The 10,526-nt window shown below is 54.8% G+C and overlaps 1 protein-coding gene across 8 annotated transcripts; it reads left to right on the top strand.

Moving 5' to 3' along the window:
- Nucleotides 1-443: 443 nt before the first annotated feature.
- On the top strand, nucleotides 444-8,204 carry ISLR2 (immunoglobulin superfamily containing leucine rich repeat 2). Of its 8 annotated transcripts, none has more exons than XM_084782342.1 (4): nucleotides 444-575; nucleotides 2,751-2,817; nucleotides 3,370-3,450; nucleotides 4,782-8,204. In XM_084782342.1, exon 4 carries the CDS (start codon nucleotides 4,790-4,792, stop codon nucleotides 7,022-7,024), a length of 2,235 nt encoding a protein of 744 aa, XP_084638468.1. In that variant the 5' UTR covers nucleotides 444-575; nucleotides 2,751-2,817; nucleotides 3,370-3,450; nucleotides 4,782-4,789; the 3' UTR covers nucleotides 7,025-8,204. The 8 variants fall into 8 exon arrangements, with proteins under 8 accessions (XP_084638468.1, XP_084638465.1, XP_084638470.1 ...); XM_084782339.1 differs by having other exon boundaries at nucleotides 2,751-2,858; XM_084782341.1 differs by lacking the exon at nucleotides 444-575 and adding an exon at nucleotides 2,153-2,406.
- The last annotated feature ends 2,322 nt before the right edge of the window (nucleotides 8,205-10,526 follow it).

Below are 10,526 nucleotides of genomic sequence, written 5' to 3'. Positions count from 1 at the left end.
TCTGGAGCCCTCAGCTTTCAAGCTTGACAAGTTTTTGTGGCGTCTTTCTCCCGCTTCTACAGCACTCACCTGATTAAATACTTGTTCCTTTAACGGTCAAAGACCACAGGGATGGAAGGTGGGAGTTGTTTTTACGCGCCGCCTCCCACCCCTTCCCAAGGCCACTGGAGCTTTTGATTGTTTGGGGTTTTTTTGGGGGGGGGGGAGCGGTTCTGTTATTGTTGCTGTTGGTTGGTTGGTGTGCCCCGCCCCCCCCCCCCCCCCCGCCCCAGACAGGGTTTCTCTGTAGCGCTAGCTCCTGGACCTCTCGCTGTAGATCAGGCTGGCCTCAAATTCACAGATGCGCCTGCTTTCGCCTTCCAAGTGCTGGGATTAGAGGCGTGCGCCACCACCGCCCGGCTGCATTATTAACATTATTAACGTTATAAGCAACAGACAGCAATACTGGGCGGCGCCAGGGCTCTGCTGGCGGTCTTCTAGCTGAACTCAAGAGGTTGAACTGGGAATTGCAGCTCCTACCCTAACCCCCCGCGGACTCTGCTAGAAGCGACTCCTACTGACCTTGTCTGGACGGGGTAAGGGCTGTCTTCTAGGTGGTCCAAAATCGGGCAACCGAAATATTTTTCAGGAGAATAGGTGGGAAGCCGGGGTCCACCGGAATCAGCACCCCAGCCAGCGTGGTCGCCACGCCCTTAAGCTATCCTGTAGGCGCTGGAACCGCCCTCTCCACCCGGAGTCCCCTAGTTTCTGCCTTCCTGAGGGAAGAAAGCCAGAGTTCTTAGAGCTTACCCCAGACACGCCTGCACATCCTCGCGATCCGAGGAAGTTCGGAGGGAGAGCTCATAAGCCTATATTCCTTTCCAGCCCTCGGGCCCCTTGCTCCTTCCAAGTTATCCCTTGGCCAGCTTGCTGTCTGTCCATACTCAAAAAAAGGGCAGAAGTGCAAATCGGATGAGTGGGTGTCCACGTCTTGCGGCTTCCTCTCCCGGACCAGGGAAGTCCCTAGGACTCCCCAGCCTAGAGCAGAGTCTTAGTCCCTCCGCTGCCACACCCTCTTCTGGTGCAAGGCACTCCCCAAAGTTGCTAGAAAGTGGTGAGCAGTACAACAGGACATCCCTATTGCTTTGCAGACAAAGACGTCGGTGCCAGGCGAGCTATTCCAAACTTCTGGGGCCTTGGTCCAGTGTACAGCCTCGGGCTGGACAGTCTTACATGCAGGGTCCCAGGAAGGAAGGAGTCAGTTCTCATCCTTCTGCCCTTTTCAAAGACATCTTCCCTGGACAGTTCAAGCGCCCTCTTCCTGGATGTCTGTGGGGTTTCCAGGCTTGAGCAGGTGTGATGAAGTCTAGATTCAGAATTTGGCTGAGCTTGTGTTGGTCCCAGCAGTCGGTAGCCAGGAGTAGAAAAGAGGGAGGGACCAACGTGTCCACACACCAGTGTGTTCATATTTAATTTACAAAGGAGCCTCAGAAAGGGTGGTCCCTTTAGATTCAGTGTTCTTTCTGCATCTCCCTGCGCCATCCCTCCCTACCTCATTAAAATGCTTAACACTCAAATCGGGGTATTGATCTCTGCAGAGGCCCCAAACACACTGCCATCACTCCCCCCCCCCCACACACAAGGCTGACTCTAATGAGGGCTGGAGGACCATGAGCACCCCAATATTACGGTGCATACAAAAGAGCAAGAGGTGGGGACTCTATGTGTCTCTCAAAACCTATGCCCCCTTACTAGTTCTCACTAGCAGCTCTGTTTCCTGGGATGCCATTAGGCGGGGGAGTGAGATGGTGCATTTTAGTCAAACGCCTAGACACCCCTTCAAATCCTCCTGCTCGTCCCTAAAAGAACTGTCCAGGATTTGCAAAAGAGAACAGTGAGTCCAGAGTCTGTTGAGGCCAGCTGTTACACGAGGGCGTGAGATGGCAGGGCGGTGGCTGCTGCCTAGGCTTTAATAGAATTGTGTGTGTGTGTGTGTGTGTGTGTGTGTGTGTGTGTGTGTGTACATGAGCATTCAGGGGTTGGTGGCATGCTTGCTAGAGATGGTGAGAGGGTGCTGGGAAGTGAGGTGCAAGAAACACTCAGGGGTCTGAAGTCCCTAGTCCACAGTACTCAAGAGGAGCAGATTTTTCTTTTGTAACCATCCCACTCCCAGTTGCCACTGTCAGTGGCATCCTGGGTGCCCTATTAGCCTGCAGCAAGCAAAGAGTGAGGCACTTGCGTGAGTTCAACCTAGTGTTCTAGGAGCTCAGAAGTCACCCACCCCACTGTGAGCACAGTCAGTGGAGTGCACACACTGGTTTTGCCACAAAAGACCTAGCCCTGGAGATCCTGCTAAAGGGGGGGGGGGTCTGCGATGGGCTAGGGAGGTGGGCGTCTCTTCCCTGCAGAGCTGTGCCTTCTCATCCGGTGAGTTAGTCTGGTGGGCATTGGGGTGGAAGGGAACCAGGGTTTGCATCTGCCCGGATCCAGGCAAAAATGACAGGGAGGGAGGGTGAGGCACTCTGCTAACATTATCAATTATGCATCGTGTTGAACGAAGCTTCGGGGGAGGGGGAGACTAGCAGCCCGAAGGAGGGTCTGGGCGATCCAGGCAGCTCAGTTCAGCCGATCCCGCTGGAGGTCTTTCTGCACCACTGCTTGCTTTTGCGTTTTAAAAAAGAAAAGTGTTTAAAGGCAAAGACACACCCCTCCAGCCCTGTGCCTTTCTTTCTCCCAAATTCCTCAAAGATGGTTTGTCTCACGTGTTGCAGGGCGTAGAACGGCTCGCATTCAATTAGCAGCAAAGCTGGCGCGCGCTGGCGGGACGGGCGCGTGAGGGTGAGTGAGCGTGGATATTTGTATGCGCGCAAAAGATAACCGTGAGTATTTGAGTGAAGGTGCGCTTGTGAAAACGCGTGTGAAGTAGCGAGAACTCAGCACGTTGGGTAATTCTAACCTGTGAAGGTCATATGGAAAGGCTGTGTGTGTGTGTGTGTGTGTGTGTGTGTGTGTGTGTGCTTGTGTGTGTTGGCGAGCGGTATGGAGGCAAAAACGATGAATAGTAACAAAGTCATCGAATGTATAAACGTTTGGGAGAAATAGAAGATAGGTTATAGGGGTGTGGTGGGCTGGGAAGGGCTGAACCTTTGGGCATAGGGAGACCCAGCCTGGGGTGGGTGGGTGAATCTCTATGGCTTTAAGAAATATAAACGCTCCACGAGGTGGGAGAGTGTGCGCGTTCCCGCCGAGCCGGGGGCGCGCAACGACTCTCCAACCTGCAATCATCGAGAAGTGGGTGAACAGATAAGAAAGGGAAAAAAAATTGAAATAGGACTTCAGGGTCAAGGGGAGTTCTTATAGGTCCCTGCCCCTTTCTCTCCACTGCCACAGCAACAGATGCCAGAAGCTCCCTTGGATTGTCCCCTGAGTCTGGAAAAGGGTTTGCAGCCCAGCGGCGGCGGAGAGCAGCAGGTAAGCAATGGATCGGATCGACTCCACAACCTCAGCCCACAGGGTCGGTCCAGCTTAGCTCTTGGACTAGGGTTGAATGGCTGTCTAGGAGGAACTGGGAAGGGGAGTGTCTCCCTTAGAGGGGAGGGAGGGAGAGAGAGAAAGGGGGGACAGAGAGAGACAGAGAGACAGAGACAGAGACACACACACAGAGACCCAGTAATCTCAAAGACTGGGTATAGGAGAGATTCTACCAAGACTGGCAGGGGCTTCAAGTTAGGGCAGGGAATCTGTGCTACTGTATTTGTGTGACTAGAGACAAGGGGTGCACTCTGGCATCTTTGGAGCTCTGAAGAAAGGTATAGAACCTTGAATCTTCTCCCGGTTTATTAGCCAGAGGCTGTCCCTTGGGAACCTGTGGGCAGGGGCTTCCGCTTGGGCTCTGTGGAATCCAGAGAAGAAGCTTCTCTGTGACTGTCTCCACAAGATGCTCTAGGCATGGGGGAGGATTTTCTTCCCAGATGGAGGGATAATTGAACAGTTGTGGCTCTTTCCCTGTGGGGAGCTGCAACCCGGGGCCGGGAGGGAGGCTAGAAGGCATAAGTGGGTGGAGGCTGCCCACATCCCACAAGTTCTCCATGTCCCTGGAGGGGAGGGGGGGATGTTCAGTCTCAGAGGAGGGCAATGTACCGCCTATGTCCTTGAGTGCGGGCTAGTTCACATGAGGACTTGTGTCCTTGTGCCTGGCAGGTCTCACTGTGCACAGGCAAAGTGCTTTGCTTCAATAGTGGGCAACACTGTGGCGACACTGCATTGAGTTAAATGAACAATGAGATCTCCAGGGTATATTGTATAGATGTCTGGGTGCCCGTGGTTGTGTGTCTATATAATTCATTGTGAACCTCCTGATAGAGTCTCGGGGCCTTGTGGTTGGCAGCTGCAGGGAGATGCCTGAGTTTTTGTTTGCACTGTTGTTGCCCGTGAGGAAGTGCGTGCGAGTGCTGTGCGCGGGACAAAGGATTCCAAAGAAGACAGTCAGTCACGAATGAAAATCTTTCTGCATCTCCATTTCACCGGGTTAAATGAAGGTATAGAAAGAAGGGTCGGTGTGGGGCCCACGGCACCGGAGCTTTAAAGGGGACAGCCCCAGCTGAGGGGAGAGGTTAGAGGGTGTGCTCCATGCCCTCTGGAGAGCCGACAGGATCCTGAAAGAAAGCTGTTGATTAAATCTGTAGGCTCTAACTGGGTTTCTGGCGTCTACACAGGTTTAGGAACTAGAGTTTGTTAGGGGAGGGAAGAAAGATGTAGCATAAGTGACCTTCTCACCTCTTCATCTTGACTTCTCTTTGCAGGAGCTGTGATGGGGCCCTTTGGAGCCCTGTGTTTGGCCTGGGCTTTGCTAGGTGTGGCCAGAGCGTGTCCTGAGCCTTGCGCCTGTGTAGACAAGTACGCCCACCAATTTGCAGACTGTGCCTACAAGGAGCTGCGCGAGGTCCCAGAAGGACTGCCAGCCAACGTGACCACGCTTAGTCTGTCCGCCAACAAGATTACGGTGCTAAGACGGGGAGCCTTCGTCAACGTCACGCAGGTCACGTCGCTGTGGCTGGCTCACAGTGAGGTACGCACCGTAGAGTCCGGGGCTTTGGCAGTGCTGAGTCAGCTCAAAAACCTCGACCTAAGCCACAACCTCATATCCAACTTCCCTTGGAGCGACCTTCGTAACCTGAGCGCGCTGCAGCTGCTGAAAATGAACCACAACCGCCTGGGATCGCTGCCCCGGGATGCACTCGGCGCGCTCCCTGACCTGCGTTCTCTGCGCATCAACAACAATCGGCTGCGTACTCTGGAGCCCGGCACTTTCGACGCGCTAAGTGCGCTGTCTCACCTGCAACTCTATCACAACCCCTTCCACTGTAGCTGCGGTCTCGTGTGGCTGCAGGCCTGGGCCGCGAGCACCCGAGTCTCCTTACCGGAGCCCGATTCTATTGCCTGTGCCTCGCCTCCTGAGCTGCAGGGAGTACCAGTGCATCGCCTGCCCGCCCTGCCCTGCGCAGCGCCCAGCGTACGTCTGAGCGCAGAGCCGCCGCCTGAGGCGCCCGGCACCCCTCTGCGTGCAGGCTTGGCTTTCATGTTACACTGCGTCGCTGAAGGCCACCCCACACCCCGCCTGCAATGGCAACTTCAGATCCCGGGTGGCACTGTAGTATTAGAGCCGCCGGTTCTCAGCAAGGAAGAAGACGGAGGAGGTAAGATAGAGGATGGGGAGGGTGACGGAGATGAGGACCAGCCTACACAGACTGAAGCTCCAACGCCGACTCCAGCACCTGCTTGGCCAGCGCCTCCAGCCACGCCGCGCTTCTTAGCCCTCTCAAACGGATCTCTCTTGGTGCCCCTCCTGAGTGCCAAGGAGGCAGGCATCTACACATGTCGTGCACATAATGAGCTGGGCACCAACTCAACATCAGTACGGGTGACGGTGGCTGCAGCGGGGCCGCCAAAACATGCTCCTGGAACGGGGGAAGAAGGTGATGCTCAGGCCCCGACCTCTGAGCGCAAGGCCACCACTAAAGGCCGTAGCAACAGCGTCCTGCCCTCCAAGCCTGAGGGCAAAACCAAAGGCCAAGGTCTGGCCCGGGTCAGCGTCCTCGGGGAAACCGAGGCAGAGCTGGAGGAAACAGATGAAGGAGAGGAAGTGGGAGATCAGATCCCTGCAGATCCGATGGGGGAGAAGCATTGTGGCCATGGGGATCCCTCACGTTACGTGTCTAATCATGCATTCAACCAGAGCTCAGAGCTCAAGCCTCACGTTTTTGAGCTGGGCGTCATCGCTCTGGATGTAGCAGAGCGTGAGGCTCGAGTCCAGCTGACGCCTCTTGCTGCACGCTGGGGCCCTGGGCCAGATGGTGCTACCGGAGTGCGGCGGCCTGGAAGGCGGCCCCTGCGCCTACTCTATCTGTGTCCCGCGGGGGGTGGCGCGGCAGTTCAGTGGTCGCGCGTGGAGGAGGGGGTCAATGCCTACTGGTTTCGTGGCCTGCGGCCTGGTACCAACTATTCTGTATGCCTGGCACTGGCGGGCGAGGCATGCCACGTGCAGGTGGTATTTTCCACCAAGAAAGAATTGCCGTCCCTGTTGGTTATCGTGACAGTGAGTGTATTTCTCCTGGTGCTGGCCACTGTGCCCCTGTTGGGTGCCGCCTGCTGCCATCTACTGGCCAAACACCCGGGCAAACCCTATCGTTTAATACTGCGGCCACAGGCCCCAGACCCTATGGAGAAACGCATCGCCGCCGACTTCGACCCGCGTGCCTCCTACCTAGAGTCTGAGAAAAGCTACCCTGCCCGAGGCGAGGCGGGAGGTGAGGAGCGGGAGGAGGTCCCGGAGGAGGGCCTTGATGATGTGGAGCAGGAGGACCCAAGAGGGGACCTTCAGAGAGAGGAAAGCCTGGCGGGTTGCTCGTTGGTAGAATCTCAGTCGAAGGCCAACCAGGAGGAGTTCGAGGCTGGCTCTGAGTACAGCGATCGGCTGCCCCTGGGAGCGGAAGCAGTCAACATCGCCCAGGAGATAAATGGCAACTACAGGCAGACAGCGGGCTGAGCCCACAGCACGTCTAGCCTGCCCACTTCCACCTTGGGTACCTCGTAGCCTAGGGATGGCAGGACTTTATCACTCTCACAGGACCCTGACCCCACCCCCAAGCCTTCAGTTACTCTGCCTCCTTAGCCCCCTCCAGGCTCGCACTACTAGAGATTTCTAGGAGTGGTCCGAATTCAATGGTCCCCATCCAGTCGCCGTCATCCTCTGGGCCGGCTTGAATCCCCACCATCCCCATGCAAAGCACATTCAGGCTCCTACCTCCTCTAAGACACCATGCAAAGGTGGAGAGAAATTGTCTATGCCTTCCGGTCCACCGAGATGATCAGCGAAACCCACCGCTCACCCCACCCGGTGGAACCTGGAGACAAAGGGAACGCGCCAGTCGTTGACTGCATACACAGGTTAATAATAACGGAGTTGGTTCCGGGGTTTGTCCGGTATTCCCAGGACAGGTCCCCAGCGTGGAGCGCTGTGGCTTTCACTTTGACCCCACTCTGCCTTTTCAAGATTGCATGTTCCAGAAGCCCGCTAAGTTTTAGTTTCAAAGCCCCGTTTCCTACAATGATCCAAATCCGGGGGTCCAGTCCCTCCATTCCTACCCCGCCCCATTTCTGTCCAGTTAGAGCCAAGCTGGGGGCCTGGGACGCCTTTCAACTCAGCGCACTGATATTCTTATTTTCGTCGTTTCCAAAGACAGCGACGTTTCTGGGTCTGGTGCTAACACCCCCTTCCCAAAATCTGGGGAACAGGGTGTGAGTGTGTCAGGTGTGAGAGTCGGAATCCGTTTTCTTTCGTCTCTTTCCTAATTTCAAGCGCTGCAGGACCGCGCACCTCTTTTCTTCCTAGGGTGCAGCCTTGGGCCCCAGTTTCGTTGTCAACGTCTCGCAGGTGCCAGAGGTTGTTGCGCGCCACAGTGGCTCTTGCAACTCCATGGGATCCAGACCCCAGCAGTAACGTGCTCGGGGCGCAGAGAGCTAACTCTGACTCCTGCATTTCCACAGCGGGCCTGCCTGGGGCCTGGCAAGGCAGCATCAGGGTGCAAAGTCAGGAAAGGAGTCTCTAGATCCCTGCGACTTCCCCCACCCCCCCAGGATAATAGAGTTTGCCCAGCGTGTAGTCCCCGCCAAGCGTGGGCTGTAGACGTCTGTGTCTGTAAAGTGTGACAGTGTAGTGTAGGGGGGCGGGGGGAGGGGCTGGGGCTGATGAGCGAGGAAGGAGGGAGGGGGAGGGCGGGAACTGCGAGGGGACTCGGGCGGGGTCAGTTTTTAGTTCTTTTAGGAAAGCGTCAAGGGTGCGTCCGGACCTGCGGACCTGCGCTCTGGCTCTGGGCGAAGTGCAGCACAAGCGTGGGTGGCCCCGGGAGGAGTTGACCCCGGAGCCCACGTCCTTTTCTTAATGCTTCTGTATGTAAACTGTCAATAAAGTAATCGATTTGAACAGGGCTCAGTGGCTTTTTGGGGGGATGAGGGGTGGGGTGGGAAGTCAAGGGACAACAAAGGAAGGAAGCTAAGGGTTGAAGAAGAAAAGCGTTGAAGCCGCTTTTGGGATTCCTTTTGCGGTGGTTGCCTGATGGTCAAGTGATTTTGCCAGGTGTTTGTCCCTGGCCTCCTTCTCTTAAGGGCTTTCCACAGAGGAGTAAAGCCACCTGGGGTGGGAGAAGGCTGTCAGAAAACTGGGAGGGCTCTTAGGAAGAAAGGGGCTGGTGTGTGTGTGTATGTGTGTGTGTATTCCTGTATGTGTGTGCATGTATGTATGTATATATCTGTGAGTATGTATACATGCGGCTAGTGTTGCGTGTGCATGTGTGAGCATGTTTGTGTGTGTATGCATGTATATATGTATACATGTGCAGGTGTATGTATCTATTTGTATATGTGTGTATGTATGTTTGTATATATGTGTGAGTGTGTATGCATGCAGCTGGTGTGTGTGCATGTGTGAGTGTGCTTGTGTGTATGCATGTACAAGTGTATGCATGTGCAGGTGGTGTGTGTGTGTGTGTGTGTGTGTGTGTGTGTGTGTGTGTGTGTTTCTGGGATGGTTTAGAGTGTTCAATCAGGGACAGCTGCCAGGGGTTGCTGAGATGGTACAACAGAGAACCAGGTCTGGAATCACACCAACTTTATTGTTTACAGAGACTAGGAGACAAGGGGAAATCAAGACAGGATGCCAAGCTCCTGCCCAGGCAAAGTGCTGAGGTTGGGCTTCCTGTGTCTTTTAGCTGTGCCTGGAAAGGACAGGAAATGATTGGGAAGGGAGATGAGGAGGAAAGAAGAAACATGAGGGAAAGAGATAAAAATTCCATCTTTCCCCATCCTTCTTGCTACCATGGGTACCAGGTCTTCTACTTGGACCAGTGCAGGATGCAGAACAGGCCCAGGTCAGACACCCAGCACTTCATCCTAGCCTCAGGCTCCACTAACTCTCTACCAAATCCCTGTCCTACAGCCCACTCATTGGCAGTGATGCCATCTTTCATGGAGACTGGCTCCACGTCTGAGTAGGGACAGGGACTGGCTTAATTCCCAGGACTGATTTGAGGAGTCACACACAGGACAGCACCTGGATACAGGTCTGGCTGGGATAGTGAATGACCTAAGGTTTTGGTCCCTCCAAGTCCTCTGGTCATGGGTCTGCAGTGAGAAAGGGGCTACTTCCTGATCTCCCCATCCCAAAGATTGGGAGTTCTCTTAGGACCCTCAGAAATCCTGGGTGCTCCACGCAGATGGAACAGAGAGAGCTGAAAGTCCAATCCTTTGTCTGGGGCCAAGCTTCCAATCAGGCAAACAGACACTACTCAGGTAGACTTGGTGCTCCCTGGGCCAGAGGCCTGCAGACTCTGCCCATAGAACAGGCTAAGTAGATGTAGAGTCCAGGCCAGGGGCCAGGATGCTGGGGCCGTCTGCTGGCTGAGCACATAGCTAAGGGCCCTCATAGGCGCTCTCTATTTTCTGTTCTAATGCTTGCGTATGTATAGAATGGGTCCTTAGCCTCCCGCTAAAGCTCCACGTCAGTTTTATTCTCTCATTGGGCTCCCTCTTTCCCCCTTGTTCTCTCACTAGCTCTTGTAATTCAGCTACCCACTTGGGGGGGGGGGTGTCAGTCGATCTGTAAGCCCACCTGTTCTTATCCAGAGCTGGGGAGCTCACTATGTACCCACCATCACCGTCAATGAACCAGTTGTTGAGGAGCTTTTAATGTGTGTCTCCTTGTTGCCACCCCCTTGGCCTTGACTTTGCCCCTGTGAGGACTTGTAGGGGGTTGGAGAGGTAGTCCTCATCGCTGTCCCCCACTCCAGATCTCCACGACACCTCACTCAATCCACTTCCTTTGAGCACCTCTGCAGTAGCTTTGGTTTCCTCAGGATGTATGTATGGTCACAAAATGTATAAGGATATCATGTGAGGACGGAGTCTAATGAGTTGAAAGACTGTCTGTCTGTCTCTGTCTGTCTCTGTCTCTGTCTCTGTCTCTGTCTCTGTCTCTCTCTCTGTGTGTGTGT

Source organism: Acomys minous, assembly GCF_964271855.1.
Source record: "Acomys minous genome assembly, chromosome: 5".
Taxonomy (NCBI): Eukaryota; Metazoa; Chordata; class Mammalia; order Rodentia; family Muridae; genus Acomys; species Acomys minous.
This window is presented reverse-complemented; position numbering and strand designations above follow the sequence as displayed.